Below are 18,417 nucleotides of genomic sequence, written 5' to 3'. Positions count from 1 at the left end.
GGCATCTCTGGAGAAAACAGGACCCCATCTTAGGACTCTTGTTTTTATTTTGGGTTTATTTGGTGTTTCCTGACGTCAGATTCTGTTTGTGCATTTTTTTTCGTCCAGAGCACAAGACAGACAAGTCTGGATTCCTGAGCACATCAAGTTCGGAGACATGCAGTTTTCATCTGCCGCTACTGGTGATTTTAATTTTGATCACCTGGTGAAACCCTTGTCTAATATTCATATGACTACAAAAATGGCACTTTTGCTATTTGGCGGGCATATAGAGATGTATGTTTCATTTCTAACACGTTCATTCAGTGAGGCAGATTTAGGGATCAGGACATGGAAACCATCCTTTCAGCGCGCTACGACCTCTGGACAGAAGACTTATCGCTGGGGGCTTCGATCTTATGCTCGCTCTGTGACGTGAGATAGGATCGAGGCTCTCCTGGGGTTCCTGGCGTTAGTCTAGGAGGCCGGGCTACGGCAGAACACGCACAGATTTCTCTGCAGTAAAGAGCGTGTGTTTGTGGCCGCGCACACCTGTTCGTGGTCGGGGTCCCGCGGGGCCGGCCGCCACGCACGGACTGGATTGCCCCGCCGCAAGCTCCTCCCCCGTGGCCGCGTCCACCCAGCAGTGGCCCGGGTACAAGCAGACGCGCTGCTGCGACAGCGGCGGCTACCCTGGGGGCCCAGGCAGCGGCGGGAAGGGGCGGGAGCACCTATGGGCGCGCCCGAGGCCGGAGGCACTAAGAGCCCGAGGCTGCTGTCCGCGCTGCGGCGGTGGCGTGCGAGTCGGCGGCTGTGGAGGACGCGAACGGCTCCCCGGGCGGAGCGGGGTGAGTGTGCGCCCCGCGGATAACGGGGCGGCGGAGGGCACCGGGGCGGCGGCGGGCACTGGGAGGTCCGGCGGGGGCCAGGCCCGAGGTTCCCAGGCTTCTGCAGGGCAGGGGCGGGTCCCGGTGTGCTCCCCCTCCCCCGCCTTTCGTCTTGTCTTCGGGCTTGGCTCTGCACTTGGGGATTTGTAGGTGACACGCGACAGAATTTCACGCAGGTTGGCTCCCCTCCTGGATCCCACACCTGGCCCAGCCCCTGCAGTGCGGTACCTTTGGGGCGTTGATACGATCCCCCCAGGCTCCCTTCCGGGATCTCCCCATCTGCACCCAGTCCATCCCCTTTCAAACCTGTAGGCGCTCGGAGACTCCAGGTTACCCAGAAGCACCGCCACAAGCATTTGCTTTCCAGGCGCAGGCCATTCTGTCCTCTTCAGGGCCTCAACTCATAGCTACTCATCACTCCGTTCATTTTTATCCAGCCCCTCTCTCTGCAAGGACCCGAAGGGAGCAAGATAGGCAAAGTCCTACGTATGACACCATTTCTAGAGAGGGAGACCGACATTACACTCCTAAAGCCACCCATTCCTGGGAACTGGGCTGGGAGATGCGGGTGTGCAGAGGCTGGAGGCAGAGCCAAAAGGAAGCCTCCGACCTGTTGAGTTACTCCAGTAAGCAGCTGGCTAAGCGGTCCACCCGCAGGGAAAACAGCCGCAGGGCTCCCAGGAGCTCAGCGAGGGCAAAGTGAGAGTTGAAGGGCAAGTTGAGGCCGGGGAGGAAGAGTCGACATTTTATATCACTGGGCAGAAAGGCGTCTGAGTAGGAAACCAACTTGGTCTATGAGCTCACGGTTTCTCAGCCGGCAGTGGCCATGCCCTCATCTAGCAGCCTGGCTGACTGCCACTCAAAACGCGGTCCCTCCCTCCCGAAGCCTTTCCTGCCACCTGTAACCTCTTTAGAATTTCATCCCCTGCAGGGCGTTTGTGGCTGCCCGACTGGTATAACAGCTCACACCTTCCCCAGTCCTCTTTACCCTTCCCTCCAGTTGAAGTGTGCGTTCGGTACTTGTGTGGGTCTGGTCTCCTCCTTTTTTGTCTGTTTTGTCTTCTAAAGATCTTTCCTCTGTGAGGCTGACATGCCCTGATTTAAAATGGCCGACAGATCCAGCCCTGAGCCAGATGTCAACAGAGCCCTATGGTGACATAGCCACCCTTACCCCGTTGCTTTAAGGATCAAATAAATGATTGATTAGGAAGAGCTAATAGCTGTAAGGTGTTGGTGCAGAGTAGGGAGTGTAAAACCTGATGAATGTCTTGCAAATATTTATTTATTGCAGTGGACATGAGCTTTTGGTGGGCGGAAAAGAGACCCTTGAGCCCATCATCACTCAGCACCTTGCTGGCTTCTAAAGTTCGTCTTCCTACTTTAATTAATATGCGAATAAAACTTCCTCCTTATGGCTACCAAGATCTGCTACTGACGGTCAGTGGGGCTAGGGATGGTCAGCTTCTTCCTCTAGGTTGTTGGGTCCTGGGATAGCACTAGCTACTCCTTCAGAGACCATGGTATGCATCACCTGATTCTGGGAAGGAAGGAATGGAGAGTTTTAGAATTTTACAGTTCTAGCCTCACCTTTGATCTCAGCACTTGGGAGGTAGAGGCAGGGCGAATCTCTGTGAGTTGTGAAGGCAGCCTGGTCTACAGAGTGAGCTCCATGACACCCAGGGTTATATTGTGAGATCCTGCCCGGAGAAAAACAAAACAAACAAATACAGTTCAATCCTGAACACAGCATCCTCTGCCTTTGCTTCTGTTCCTGGTTCCTATCGTACGGTCCAGCCACAGCTCTTTAGGCTACACATCCCTGTACATTCCTCTTTTTGTTCCCTACACATCCTGGGGATAAGACTATTATGATATAACTATAAAATGATACTTTTTTTTTTGTATGTGCACAAGAGGTTTATTGGGGGAGGGGCGAGTGGGGAGAGGGAATCAGTGAGAGGCTGCCTCGGAGTGGGGGCACAGGAGAGGCAGACAGAACGAGAGAGGAGCAAGAAGGAATTAAATGATACCTAGTAGATTAATTCAAACAAGAGCTTGCTCAGATTTTTATCCTTTTTGTCATTTCTTTTTTCTGAGACATGGTTTCACTATGTAGCTCTGGCTGGCCTGGAGCTCTCTAGACCAAGGCCCACAGAGGTCCCGCCTCTTCTCCTTTCTCAGTGCTACTGTACCCAGTCTTGGTCAGATCTTGAAAACAGGCCTGGAGGAAGAAGGGTAGATGTTATTTACCCCCTCCATTTTGTACGTGAGAGGAAAAGTGAGGGGATACTGAATGCCTTGCAAGAGGACTCACAGCAGGTAACTGGCTAACTCACCCTTTCTGCCAGCACACAATGAACAGATTCCCATGTGTTCACGGAAGTTAAGATGAACTTAACGTGATGAAAGAAACCCATAGCCCGGCTTTATCAGTTCTGTAAAAGGGCATCTGAAGTTTTCTTCATGATGACGTTGCTATCGCTTGAACACCTCGGGCCATGTTCTCTGATGGCAGAAAGACTATCCTTTTAGTCTGCTGCTAATGAGTGGCCCAAAATTAGACAGCATGATCTTAGCCAGGGGCCCTTAATCTTCCTAAAACTCAACCATCTATTATCTGCAAGATGGGGATGCTAATTCCGTGGCATCCTGTAGCTGTGTGTAGCTCACAGAGGCTCAGAGAAGGCAAATTTATTTTTATAAATATCAGTCCAGATCTTATACCTCACATCTGGGTAGTCACGGGACTGAAAAGTTTAGTGAGTTGTGGGAAAGACCGTAACTTGCGTCTCTTCGGGCAGCTGAATCTTCTGGGACGGCGAGGCCTTTGGTAGCAGCATTCAGCTCTCTCCCAGCCTGCCCCACAAGTCATAGGGGAGAGAGAAAGCACACAGCTTTGAGGACTCCTGGCATCTTTTAGTGCATGCTGCTCTTCCAGAGAACTAGAGTGTGGTCCCCAGCACCCATGACCTGACTGGTTGTAACTCCAGTTCCAGGGGATCCAATAACAACTTTTAGTCTCTGTGGACACCCACCTTCATCCCCACATGTACATTTAATACAAATACAATCTTAAAACATGCACCTGACTATTTATACAATGGAAATACTTAGAGGGACAGTTACTGGATAAAAATGTAATAAAGTTTTTGTTGTTACTGCTCTTAAAGGATCTTACCACATAGACCTCTGAAGATTTATGCTAATTTATGCTAATTTGTTTCTGGTGAGCTTCTTGATTCCTTTCTGTGTTCTGCTAGGCTTTTTGTTTAAAAGTAGGCAAGTTTATCCTTCCACAATTTCATACAAGTATATAGTGCAATCTGATAGTGTTAGACATTTCAATGCTTGCCTGCTTGATGTGTATAAAATGATGTCGTGGGGCCCCTTTAGTGCTTTGTGTTTTTTGGAGATGCTCTCAGGCATCTCAGGCTGGCCTTGACCTGCTACCTCCACCTTCCAAATGCCATGCACAGGCATGCTCCCAATAGTCATGCATGATCATGACAACCATGACCACCACGGTCATTTGTCTTTTTTCGGAGAACTGAGTATCTCTGATAGATAGTGAATCTAAGTATCTTTCCACTAACACTGGCCACTCACTCAGGCCTCTGTGAAAAGCCTGTTGCTGACCGTTCCCACTCTTGATACATTTCTCTCTCTTTATAGGAATTCTTTAGATATTCTAGGTTCTAATAAATTACTTGATTTCAGTTTAATGATGTAGTGTTTTTGTCTTCTTCCACTTCTGGCATCAAATTCAAGACTTCTCCATGAAAGGAGATACGATCAAGCTGTGTGGAGTAGAAATGAACCCTTCCAATATTCCACCCTTCCCAGAGGATGGCTCTTTAATCACACCTTGAGGCTACCAAGTGTAGAAAAGGGACTGTCCAGAGAGTTGGTGTGTTTCTGTTGCCAGGAGAGGGCTCCAGCCCTTGGGATTATGCTAATCATCCCTGAGTTCCTCTCACTAGAGATCACCTCACCCTGTTGGGTCCTGAAATATGCTATTTCCTGGGAAGACACAGCTAGAACCAGCTCAGTCTGTGCCAGCTCATACTCTCTTCTAGGACAGGAGGACAACAGAACACATGCCAGCCAGCTTCACTCCTTGTTTCTAACAGTGTGTCTTTTTTCTTTTTTAAATAACATTAAATGTAGATCATGGTTCCTGGAATCAAATGAGATCACATTTCAAAGGAGTCAAAGGAGTTAGGGTGAGCAGATGGCTCAGTGAGGAGAGCCCTTGCTGAATAAACAAGGACCCCACTTTAGATCCTGAGCGACCATGTTAGAGCTGGGCGTGACCGATCATATCTGTCACCCTTGTTCCTGAGCACACTAGCATGTACTTGTATAGGTAACACACACACACTAACACACACACTCACACACATGCACAGAAAATACAAGATAGTTAAGCCCTGGCAAGTAGTCACCACTTTGAGGGACAGGGCTTCACTGCTGACAGTCTCAGGCCCGATTTTTTCCCTAACACCTACTATGCCTACAGGTGCATAACTGTTGAGGGAGGTCTTCCAAATCAGAGGTACTAATACTCCACACTGCTTTAGAGTAAAAAAATCAGAAGCTCTGGGGACAGAGCCCAGAAACCTGTCCTTTACTAAGCCCTGAAGTAACTCCAGTATAAGCTAAATTTTGTGAAACTGTCCTATGAGATAGATGGGGGCTTTGTCAAGTGTGGGTCTGAGTCTCAGTTCTTCCGTTTGCTACTTGTGGCATGAGTGAGTTGCCAGTATTTCTTGGGGTACCGAGCTCACAGCGATACAGGGGGATGATTGGATACTGCCCTTCCCTCCCGGAGCTGCTGTGAGTTGTGATTGACATGGAGCATCCGGGCCCTGCTGCTTCTTGTCTGTGTGGCTGTGGCATGTCACCTCGCCTCTCACTCGCCGTCGTTTTTCTCATCTAAGATTTGGGATTGTAACATGTGTGTAGTGTTGTATGCCAGCTAAAGAGTGCCTACACACACACACACACACACACACACACACACACAAACACACACATATATATGGGGGTATACAGTTTTGTCTCTCTCTCTCTATATATATATATTTATGTACATACACATAATACATACTTTTAAATTGTTTGTGTGTGTGCACAGATATCCGAGGAGACTTGGAGGCATCGGTTCTCCCTTCCCACTTTTTTGAGGTCTCTATTGTTTCTGTCACTGTGCTGTGTTCTAGGAGCCGGTCCTGGCTCTGGCCCTGTAGGAGAGCTGGGATTACTGATGGAGGCCACTGTATCTGGCTTCTTGTGGGTTTAGGGGATCAAACTCGGGCCATCAAGCTAGCGCTGCTAGAGCCCTTTCTCATTGAGCCATCTTCCTGGCCTGAACACCCTTGTTTTACAGTCTCCATTTTATGAATAAGAAAAGGGCCAAAGCAGAGGAAGGTTGGATCATGCTCCCACAGGGATATAGTTGCTACCCTGGGGTTTGAACCGAGGCGGCTTGATGGGAGCATCCTTGCAATAAAACCACTACTTGGCAAATGAGTTCTCCAGTAAACATACAAATGACAATAAAAACGAACTGCCTGGCAAGTGGTAGGCATTCTGCGGGTTAACGTCCTTCCTCTTGTTTGGTAGCTTGGCTTCCTGGTGTCTCTGCCTTCCTTGGAGCCATGCCACCTGCCTTCAGGCATGCTCAGCTACACATCCCCATTGCTTGGTAGAGAGTTTTCTCTCTCCATTTTACCTTCCTAACTGCCACTTGGGTGCTTGGAGCAAACCAAACAGAGATTCAGCTGGGTGGAGAAAGACCAAGTGTGGTACTTCCGGGAAAGCCATCACTTTTCTCCAGCAGGCTTGTGACTCACGAGTGACTCAGAAGTGGCTTCTAACAAGAAAGGGACTGTGCAGAAATGCCAAGGACTTAGTGGCCAGTGGAGTTGCTGGAGGCAGTCCCTAAACCTAGTTATTGAGACGGAGCATCATGACATGACTGGCTATTTAGAATTGCTTTTGTTATGGTTCTATCATAAGCTTGGGGTCAGAGGCACCCCTTAGTGGAAAGACTCAATCCAAGGCTTGTTCTTGTTCCTGAGTGAGGCATGATCTTGAGGTAGGTCAAAACTTTGGAGAGCTTGTCTGGCCCTAACTGTAATGGCCTGAGGATCAGAGATCTAAGGTATATTGTGTCATGAGGGGAACCCCCTTTCCATTTAATAAATCTCTTTCAACCTGATTTTAAAAAGGAGAAAGAGATATTCAGTTACTCATATACAGTGGCCCAGGCCCAGACAGAAGGACTGCTGAATCTTGCGCCTCACCTTTAAAAAAGAGGAGGAGAGAAAATCTGGGTGTGGCTGTGGGTCCTAGTACTTCTGTGGCAGAAACAGGAGGATCATAAGTTTGAGGTCAGCTTGGGAATATAGTGAGATTTTGTCTCAAAAATATAATAAGATGGGGCAGGTGACATAGCTCAACAGCCAAAGGCACTTGCAGGGCAAGCCTAATTTTGAGTTCCGTTCTTGGGAGCCATGTAAAGGTGGCAGATGAGAATAGACTACCCAGAGCCGTTCTCTGACCTCTCTATGACCACGTCGTGGCATGCACTCTCTGTCTCTCTGTCTCTGTCTCTCTCTGTCTGTCTCTCATGTTCTCTCTCCAGCACATGATAAACTAAGGAGCAGCCAAGAACAGGTTAAAAACATGCACAGACACAACAATGCATATGTTATGGGGTTCAGTGTGCAATCCTTCAACTCCTTTGTATGCTTGAAACCTTGCAGAAGCAGCGTTCGGGGGGGAGGGGTGGGGAAAGCAGGTATCCGTAGAGAAGGTCACACTTAAAAACATGTTACTTCCTTTGAAATATAAATGGCAGCCCTCCTCCCTCCCTCTCCGTACTACTTCAAATCCAGGTATTCCTTCTCTAATGCAAAAGCAATTTGAGTGAGCTAGCTTGTGGGTCCCTGCTCCTTTATACCACAGGCTTTACCTCCGTCCTGGGGTATAATTCTCACAATAAAACCCTACAAACTAATTGCTATTTTCCTTAGTTTATGAGGAAAGCTAAGGCTCAGAGGGCTGACTCAGGTCATCCTATTAATCTTCCAGCACTGACTGTGACCTTCCCTCGTGGCATTGTGCTGTACCTTTTCATGTTTGAGGTCACTGTGCTTCATCCAGCCTTATGGGATGGTCTCATTACTGTCTTCAACCCATACGGTTGGAACGGAAACTTTAGAGAGGCTCCAGAATGCACCCTAACTTTCTCTAGGGGCAAGTAAATAGCACAGTCCATGTTTGGATGCAGTCTATTCCGCCTCAAAGCCCTTTTGCCCCCTAATATTCAAACCCAGGCCTGGCATCTGTTTGCCCGAATTAGGAATTCCTCAACTGGAGGCCACAAGCTCCCCAAGACAGAATGTTGGTTCAGCGCTGCATCTTCCTCACGTGTAGAAGAGTCCCTAACACGACTAGTATCGCCGAGTGAAGGGAGGGCATGAGGTCTACAGCATCTCAGCCCCCTGAATGCTCCTACCCAGCATAGTTTGACAATCCTCGAAGGAGAATGCCCAGTTCTTCGATGTGATGTATGGGCCAAAGGCTCAGAAGATGAATATGAAGGAGTTAAAATGAACACAATTGTGATATTCAGCTTTCCTTCTCTATAACAAAATATGTGAGATGAATTACAGAGGAACAGGTTGTCCTAAACATTTTTTTTTTACATTTATTGTTCATGAGTGCATACGTGCATGTGAAGTTCAGAGGACAACTTTTGGGAGTCAGTTCTCTCCTTCCACCATGTGGGTTCCAGAGATTGAACTCAGGTCCTCTGGTTTGACAAGTGTCCTCGCCCCCGGAGCCGTTTCACTGGCCCCGGGAAAGGTTTATCTACTTCAGTCCCTGATAGGTTTGACCAATTGCTTTGGGTTGGTGGTAAGGCAACATATTATTGAGGATCCCATGGCAAAGCAAAAACAGTTTATCCCATGCCAGGAAAGAGAAAGGGGGTGGTGCTGTGGTTCCATAATCCACTTCAAGACTGTATTCACAGTGGCCTAAGGATCCCCCTCTGGACCCTACCTCTTTTTTTTTTTTTTTTTTTTTTTTTTTTTTTTTAAATATTTATTTATTTATTATGTATACAATATTCTGTCTGTGTGTATGTCTGCAGACCAGAAGAGGGCACCAGACCTCATTCCAGATGGTTGTGAGCCACCATGTGGTTGCCGGGAATTGAACTCAGGACCTTTGGAAGAGCAGGCAATGCTCTTAACCACTGAGCCATCTCTCCAGCCCCTGGACCCTACCTCTTAAAGGGTTTCCATTCTTCAAATAGCTGTGCCTTTAGACCAAGACTTTATTGCATGGCCTTCTGGGAGACATTCAAGATGCAACTGTCTCAGCGCGCTCCCCTCACTGGCCCCTAACCTTCTAAAGAACAGCAGAAAGCCATTATACATTGCCAAGGGGTAATGGAAACCAAAACCAAATGCTTAAGCATTTCCAACTTTACAGGGAGTCTTCAAATGTAAACAGCTAGAAATCAACCCAGGGACCCCCTAGTGACCAAGACAGCTTCTGTTCCGTGGCCATACTTGACTCATGGCTACGGCCATGCACAGGTGAACACTTATTAGTCATCTTAAATGTGCCCAAGCAGCTGGTAATGACTCCTCACATTGACAGAATGCATGGTTTACCAAGTTCTGCAGCTCTTCTCTTCTTTGGTCTTCCTAGCAGCGTACCAGGGCAGGTGGGATGAGCTCCTGTTTATCGGCGAGGAGATGATGCTGGGAGGTTAAGTCGTCTACCCTCACCACTCGGTTGATAATGGCAGAAGGGTCTTCAGCACCCTCGTCCACTGGAACATCTTTGTCAAGACTGTGTTTACTAGGAAGTTCTGAGGATGAGAGTAGCAGATGGATTTCTTTCTGTTGGTTTTTCTCTAAACATGGGTCCTGTAATTCATCAGCTAATCTCTCTGGGCATCAGTTTTTCCAATCCGTAACGGGAAAAAAAATCATATAAAACCGGCTACCAGTGAGGTAACATGTAGTAGAGGAAGGGGGTTTGTGAAGGTTCAGAACTAGAAAAAAACTATTTTTTAACTAAAAAGTTATTTTCATGTGTCTGGGTGCTTTGCTTATATATAAGCAAGATGTGTGTGTGTGTGTGTGTGTGTGTGTGTGTGTGTGTGTGTGTGTACCATGTACATGCCTGGTATTCAAGGAGGCCTGAAGAGGGCACTAGATCCCTGAGCTGTGGGGTGGTTGGTGGGAATCCAACCTGGGTCCTCAGGAACACCAGCCAGTGCTCTTAACCTTTGAGCCATCTTTCCATCCCCTATTTACTTTATTTTAAAGGTTTATTTACTTAAAAATTATAACAGTAGTCGATTTTGCATTCATATGTGTGTGCATGTGTATTGTGCTACATGTGTGGAGGTCAGAGGACAATTTGGGGGAGTGGGTCTCTCCTTCCACTATGTAGAGCCCAGGGATTGAACTCAGGTCATGAGTCAGACTTGGTGGCAAGCATCTTTACACAGTGAGTCATCTCACTAGCCTTGAAAAAGCAGCTTTAAACTTGTTTTTCTTTTGTTTAGAGGGGCATGGAGGGCTGTAAGGCAATGCTTTGGGTCAAATCCAATGCCCTGCAAATGCCAGGCAAATACTGTGCCATTGAATGCCACACCCAGCCCCATTTTGAAGTAGAGATGTTTGGAAGACTGTGATAATGCTGCCCCACTTTTCATAAGCTAAACATCCTCTCACTTGGCCACACTGTCTAAAAATGGCACTTGTCACCTCATTGCCACGTTCCGTTATTCCCCGCTTATGGTTTTTTTATTGCTTGTCTGAATTCTCTCACGGGAAGATAAAAACTGCTACCAGAGCAGGGATGTGCCTGCTTCATAAAGCCTCTGAAACCCTAACAGGTGGAACAGAGGAAAGCAGGGATGTACCTGAGTTGTAGAACGAGACAAAACTCAATGTGGTCTGAATGGCTAGAACGTTTGCTGGAAGCTTCCTTGCCTTTCGGTAGAGGGATCTCCTGGTCTGGCTTCCTCAGGCTCAGGTTGAGTCACTGACTGGCTGGTTTGCAAAGCTTCCATGCTCATTGATTTAGATCCTGGTGAAGCGGCTTTAGGAATCATGTCTTTGCAGCAGGCACAGGTCACCGTATGGCACCCACTGCTTCTGTATTGAGAGCAGAGCTAGGGTTTGGTCCTGCACACTACAGGGCTAAGAATTGCGCCTGACCCACCCAGAAGTGTTTGTTAAATAAATGAAGGAAGCATCACATGAGTATAGAAGAGGAAGCTGGGGCTCTTAAACCCCCCTCCAAAGTCATTTGAAATAAGTCTCCATCACTGCACAGACCTTCCACGTTCAACACCGAACCGAGTCTCTCTGGAGGCGAAGAGACACTAACTCCAGGAAAGGGAGAAGGGCAAACCTAGGCTCCAGATCCGGTTCCATGCCATGTTTTGGAAGTCGTGTTTACGTCTGCCTTCATCCTCATCCCTTCCGCTCCAGCATAAGCAAAATTATAACCCTGCACACTGACTTGCATGCCATTATCATAGCTTGGGTGCTCCTGCGTTGAGGGACTTCGCCCCCGGGACCGCGCTGACTGTCCGTGAATGACAAATCCCAAGGCAGGGTTGCACAGACAGCTGGACTTCCCTACTTTCGTGCAGCAGAGGGAGGGAACAGAGAATGAAAGATTCTGAAAATAAAGGTAAGGGGTTGACAGCAGAGGGGCGGCTAAAAGATGCTGGGGGGGGGGGTGTCCACAATATGGACCTGTTTAGTTTGTGCTGATGGCTAATTTGATTACTGAGGTCTATTCGTAATTTTTAGTTATGTAATATATGTCCTCTTTAAATGACTGTTTTCTAAATACCATTTCCTTCAGTTTTCCATTTTTGCAGCACTAAATATGTGTATTTTTTTTACATTCTTGAATTAATCTTGACTGAGAACCTATCTCACAGCTTTCTTTATAATCGCTTCCAGAATTTTGATACTTTTATTTTTGGAGGAGTGTTTACAATTGTTAATCATTAAGATGTAGGGTTTCAGCCAATTAATGGAATAGCTGGAGAACTTGGTGCTTAAACAGTTCGGGTTTTCTAGACGATCTCCAGAAGAGCGTTCATCTTTTTGGGAGGGACCAGCGGGGAGTCGTCGCTGACCTTCAGAACTGTTTACCTTGCTCAGGGATGTTCAGACGCAAACTCCCCCTATTCCCTGCCCCCCACCGCCTCTAAAAAAAGAAAAAAAAAGCACAAAAAACAGAAACACCAGCACAAGAATTCTGTTGAAGGGGAGGGCAAGGACAAAAACAGATTGAAGTGAAAGACCCCTCCACCCCACCCCCGCAACAAGGACTCTGGAGGATGGGGGGGGGGCTTTCAAGGCCGAGGCCCAGGCAAATTTCTGCCGCAGCGGGAGGGGGGAGGGGAGGAGCAACGGCCCCCGGTTCGTCCCAGAGTACACGTGGTTTAGGGTCCGCACTTCCTTCTACATCCTTGGCTACCCCCGACTCTGGTGCCCGAAGAGGGGCCTCGCGAGCCCGGGGATAGGCCGCCATCTCCGTGACTCGGGGCTCATGTTGGGGTTCACCAGCTTCGCTTTTCCGCAGTTGCTCAGCGTGCCCGCACGCCCGAAACTGCCCGGGACCACGCGCTTTGCCCTTGGCTAGGCGTGTGTGCAGGTGCAGGCAGGCCGGCGCCAGGTGACCACTTGCTTGTCCCCCGCCTGCCTTCTTGCTCGGTAGTCCGTGTGCTCCCTCCCGCCCCCCGCAGGTGTCTGACCTCTGCTTGTTAAAAGATTCCCTTCTCATGATGAGCAGTGGTTTATGCACACTCACATACAGGAGAACTTCCAAGCAAAGAGACCGTGAGTCGGTTACATGTGATGGATGCCAGGGGCAGGGCTAGCTTTCCAATCTACCAAAGGCAAGGCAGCGTCTTAATGGATCCTGGCTTCTCCTGGCTTTAAAAGTGACGGGGTGGGGCCTGAGGTTGTTGGCAGTGGCGACTTAAAGGCTTTGGACCCTTCACATCCACGCATTGATCCATGTGGTTTTGATGTTTAAATTTTAATTAAGCAGTCCCAGGGTGGAAGAAACAGCTGTGTGAGGCCCGGGTGAAAGCGAAGAGGACAGTTCACTCCTGTTTCCCGGCCAGCTGCCACTCGTGGACAAATAATGCCTGTGTGATCTAAGTATTCAAAATCTGTTCCAAGAGAGGGCTCTTCTTTGCTAGTTGTAGTGGCTGGAGAAATGGAGAACGGGGAAAGATTTGCCTATTTGTCAAGTCATGCTAGGCCATGGACATGACTTAGAAAGAAAGCTGCCTGAATCAGAGACTCAGGCCCAGCCCAGCATTTGCCAGCGTTCCACCTCCAGAGCATCAGCATGCTTGAAGCCTGAGGTCTCTCTTCTGCCCTTTTTGATGGGAGCTGGTATTTGGAATTTTTGCTTGGGCTGGCGATCCAAATAGACATGTTTTGGCTTGTTCAGCTATCTCTCAATAAAGATGGGGGCCAGACTCTTGGTTTCCTTGGGTCTTAGTTTCTTTATCTCCCAAGCAGAAAAATGTTAGTTAGATGATGTTAATATATTTTCGTTTCCAGTTTGTGGGGGATTGGGTAACAACTGAGCAACATTTTAGGCAGGCACATAGGATAAATTTATCTTAGAAACTATCGCACATACGTGACTGACCTGTTTTCGGGAGCTTCTGTTTCAGGTAGTTATGTTTGTGTGTGCAGACAGGCATTGTATTCTGTTGTCATGTCTATAGTCTTTGAGTCCTCACCAAAACACACCGGAGAATGATGAAACTTACAAATTTCGTTTTCAGAGTCTGTAACATGCAATTGCACTTGTGCAAGGGTGCTATTTGTCTAGAGAGGAAGAGTCAACAATCTCCCTCTGGTTTGCAAAGGTGTCTAAGACCCCAAACAGGTCATGAGTTAATGGATGTCTAGGGCCTCCCAAGGGCCTTCCAGGTCATTTTCTTTCTGTGTTGCGAGATGGGTCTGTGTTGAAGAGTGGATTTGAGTGTGTGAGAGAGTGTATGAGGTATATGTATGCACACACACACACACACACACACACACACAGATGTGCATACACAGAATTGTTGAGAGAGGGTATGAATATATCGAGCAGACCAGGAAAGCTATTTTTGGGAAGCAAAGCACCAGTTGTTGACCTGAATCTGAAATAAATCTACTAAACATGTAGAGTCTTCATGCTGAGAAGGATCCCTGGAAAAGAACCAAAATGTAGGAATGGTTTAGAAGCCACTTTCCTCGTAAAGACGAACAGAGGAACCAGGTAAAACTGCAAGAGGTAGTTGGAGCCTACATGCTTAGTATGTTGGCAAACAGAACTTGAGCTTTGAAGAGCTCTGGTCACATGACTGTGTTCCGGAAGTGTGGGATTGTGGTTTAATAACTGCCTTCCTTCCTTTACCTGTTCTCAGTACATCTCAGACAGCCCAGCGAGGTTTTTAACTATGGAGGCCTTTTAGAACTTAGGCCTCTTTAGAACGTCATCTCCAAATGCTTTGCCAGCCACAAAATATCATATGTATGAGACAATTAAAACAGCTAGGTGAACTAAGATATCAACAAGCATGGCTGCTGATTTTAGTAATAGACATCCTAGAGCCTATTTAATGAGCAATGAGTCTGTGAGCCAGGTACTTTACATATTGTCCCAGTAGATACCTAAAGAAACGGACCAAGGGGCTGGAGAGATGGCTCAGTGGTTAAGAGCATTGCCTGCTCTTCCAAAGGTCCTGAGTTCAATTCCCGGCAACTACATGGTGGCTCACAACCATCTGTAAAGAGGTCTAGTGCCCTCTTCCGGCCTGCAGGCATACACACAGACAGACTATTGTATACATAATAAATAAAATATTTAAAAAAAAAAAGAAACGGACCAACATTCTTCTGTGCAGCATAAAGACAGAAAGCGGTAGAATTGGATTTAAACCCAGGTCTTTTCACCTCACAAAGCTTCTCAGGTAGGTAGGGGTTTGCAGACAAGTCACTCCACTAGCTTTAAAAATTTAAAGTTAAAATTTTAATTTAATTTAAAAAAGTTAAAATTTTAATTTTAATATTAAAAATTTTAATTTAAATTAAAGCTAATTTAAAAATTAGCTTAAAAATTGTTTAGGGGCTGGCGAGATGACTCAGCAGTTAAATGCATGTATTGTTTTTGCGGAGGACCTGAGTTTGATTCCCAGCACCCACATCAGGCAACTCGTAGCTGCTTATTACTCAAGCTCTAAGGGATCTGATGCTCCTCTCACCTCCTCAGGCACACACACACTCACACACACATATACACACACACTCACACACACACACACACACATGTTTACATAAATAATAACAAAAGTATAAAGAAGATAAAATTGCCTATAGCTATATTAGAATTAATTTACCTTGTATAAAGAAAAGAAATATGAACCCTAGAAAGTATAATAATGGCTTTTGACTAATTTTCTAGTTTGTTTGAAAAATAGACACGTTAAAGTCTGTGAACTCATCACTAAGGTCTTAGAAGAAGAGCTATGAAAGAACGAGAGAGCACGATTTGAAAAAAGGGGAGAAGATTTTTTTATACAAAAGACAGAGAAAATATTTCCCCTCCAATGTTTCTGTATTTTAAGGGATATTATTTAATATTAACAAATAAAATCTTCTACGAGCAAATGAAGATGCGCCTACCATATTTGAATGTGCGGAGGCTAAGATTTGAGCACTCTCGGGGGACAGGGACCTGGATGCTCTCACTGAAGATACTGCAGAATCAGACTGGGAGCTGAACAAGGTCGGACCCAGACTTGAGGCCTCACATATTACATATGGTCTCTACTCATCCATCACAAAAAGTATAAAGACAGGTTAGTTTTTATTTTTCTTAGCCATTATGACCCCTTTGATATCTTCCAAGAAGACACACTTTCTTCCAAGGGCTTTTTGTCATGGCCGCTTTTGCCTGGTTGGGCTGGTGAAAGGATATTTTTACAGGAAGGACCTATAAATATCACATGATTTCTCAGGGGTCCAGGGCATGTGTTAAGGCAGACTGAAAATTTGCCCGTGCCAAAGGTTATCAATGGAAGCAGGAAAGCTGCTAGTAAGTTTTTCATTGGGTAGCATTCACCGGCAGAAACCGGAACTGTTTGAGTTAGCCTGTGTGAGCTGTAACTTTCAAATGTTTTGCTGAAGAGAGGTGAAACCTGTTACAGTTGCTGAGTGTAGAAGATATGTTGTTCTTATACACACAGTGAAATTTCCAGGATTAAAAGTACTATCAAATCTAAGAAGTTTATAATACTTAATTTTGTTCCAGAAAAATCCGCCTAAAGCAATGTTGCATGTTTTGGAAGACAGTGGGAAGAAATTGCAACATAATTTATCTTTCTCATTCAGTTTACATACAGGCGCAAGGACCTGGCTATACTGTAACATGGTTCTGCCTGAGTGCTTACATGTTGCAATGCATATATTTTATTACTGAAGTGTTATTTAATTTTTGCTTTATGCATATGCATGGCTACATTGTAACATAGTTTTGCCTGAGTGCCTACACATTGCAATGTATATATTTTATTATTAGTGTGCTATTTATTTTCTGCTTGAAGCATGAGCATGTGTGGGCATACATGTAGAAGCCAAAACAGGATGCCAGGTGTCTTCCTCCATTCCTCTCTGTCTTATTGCTCTGAGCTAGGGTCACTCACTGAACCGTTTTTTTGCTAAGCTGACTGGCCAGACTTCTCTTATCTCCAGCTCCCCCAGCACCCTGCCGGTGGTTTTTTTTTTTTTTTTTTTTTTTTTTTTTTTTTTTTTTGCATAGCTGATTGCAATTTGAACTCAGGTCCTTAAGTTTTCAGAGCAAGTGCCCTTACCCATCAAGTATTTTTCCATTCTTGCTGATTTTTTATTTTTATTTTTTGGATACAGGGTTTCCCTGTGTAGCCTTGGCAGTCCTGGAACACTGGAGCACATTCTCTCCTTCTTTCTCCCTCTTTGCATGTCTCAATTTAGATGATTTAGATATCACTCAATTCTAAGAAACTTTTTATTTGCTTGCTTGTTTTGTTTTTTTGAGACAGGATTTCTTTGGGTAGCCTTGGCTGGCCTAGAACTAGCTCTGTAGACAAGGCTGGCCTCGAACTCACAGAAATCTGCTTGCCTCTGTTTAGGACTCCCAAATGCTGGGATTAAAGGCATGCAGCACCACTACCCAGCTGAACATTTTAATATTAATATGCAAAATGGTTTGTTTTTGACTCCCTTCCTCTTTTTTTTTTTTTTTTTCCAGTGCTGGAGCTCAAACTCCGGGCCTTGTGCATGTGAAGCAAACACTTTTATCTGTACCTCTCACTCTTTACCCTCCTGCTTTACAAGAGTTAGAGTCCACATTAAAACTTCAGAACAGTATTTAGCCATTCTGTAATTTTGGTGCCTTTAAAACAGATGGAAACAGTATAGCACTGTTTTGATTGAAATTGAGCTGAGGAGAAACTACACTATTTTCCTGTTTCTTTCACTTTTGAGACAAGATCTTGCCATGTCTTCAGCTCACATTGGCCTTGAACTTGGTTCATCCCTGGCTGGCCTTTGACCTGATTGTCTGCCTCAGTCTCCTGAGTGCTGAGGTGCTGAGCAAAGCACCATCATGTCCAGTGGAGACACTGGGACATCAGGGATGTAAATTGCTGATGCCACTGGTTACGGATTCTCCTCCGTGCTACTGCAGTTGCTTTGAGTTGTTCCTGGGATACAGAAATGCGATGCATTTTTATGTGCTGGCTTTGTTCCGGCGATCTCACTAAATACACTTATTAACTTGAATAGTTTTTAGATTTAGAAGGATTTCTTATGTTGACATTTTTCTATAATTAAGACAGTTTTATTTCCTCGTTTCCAATTCTTACACATTTTTAACCCTTTTCTTACTTAGGCATTAGCTAGGCTCTCTCTTCAAATGACGAATAGAGGCTGACATGGTGGCTTAGTGGAAACGCTCTTGCTGCCAAGCCGGACAGCCTGAGTGTGGTTCCTCGGACCCACACGGCAGAAGGAGAAAAGATACTTTCGTTTGAGGCTGTAGATTTTTCTTTGAGCACGGCTGTTTTGTAAATCCTGAAAGTTTTGTGTCATAATTAGTTACTATAAACTATTTTAATTTCTATTACAATTTTTTTAACCCAGAGGGTCACATAGAAGTGTACGTCATTACTAGGGAATTGAAGTGGTTCTGTCTAGTTACATATTTTACTATCGACTTCTCATTTACTTCTACTGTAGTGAGAGGACAGACTGTGGATATATTAGTTCTCAGAAAAAATTTGAGAGGCCCTACATATGGTTGACTTATATATGTTTATAATATTATTACATATGGACTTTAAAATATGTGGTTACTAAAGTTGCTTGGTTCTATGTTTTAGGTATGTTGATTATTTCATTTTTTCTTACAGAGTTTTTTTTTTGTTTTGTTTTCTGTCTTTGTG

The 18,417-nt window shown here is 45.8% G+C and overlaps 1 protein-coding gene across 4 annotated transcripts in view; it reads left to right on the top strand.

The window, feature by feature from the left end:
* Positions 1-647: 647 nt before the first annotated feature.
* The window catches only part of Dnajc6 (DnaJ heat shock protein family (Hsp40) member C6), a 155,582-nt gene continuing 137,812 nt past the window's right edge, over positions 648-18,417 (top strand). For 3 of the 4 annotated variants that reach the window (XM_041651937.1, XM_041651940.1, XM_041651938.1), the window contains exon 1: positions 11,388-11,603. In XM_041651937.1, the coding sequence (XP_041507871.1) occupies positions 11,582-11,603 (22 nt within the window). In that variant the 5' untranslated portion in view covers positions 11,388-11,581. Of the gene's footprint in view, positions 828-11,387; positions 11,604-18,417 lie in introns of those variants that run through there. The other variant, XM_041651936.1, reaches the window with a different exon arrangement.

The sequence above is a fragment of the Microtus oregoni genome, unplaced genomic scaffold, assembly GCF_018167655.1.
Source record: "Microtus oregoni isolate MIOR12 unplaced genomic scaffold, Mior012 000005F_ref0000423, whole genome shotgun sequence".
Lineage (NCBI taxonomy): Eukaryota > Metazoa > Chordata > Mammalia > Rodentia > Cricetidae > Microtus > Microtus oregoni.
This window is presented reverse-complemented; position numbering and strand designations above follow the sequence as displayed.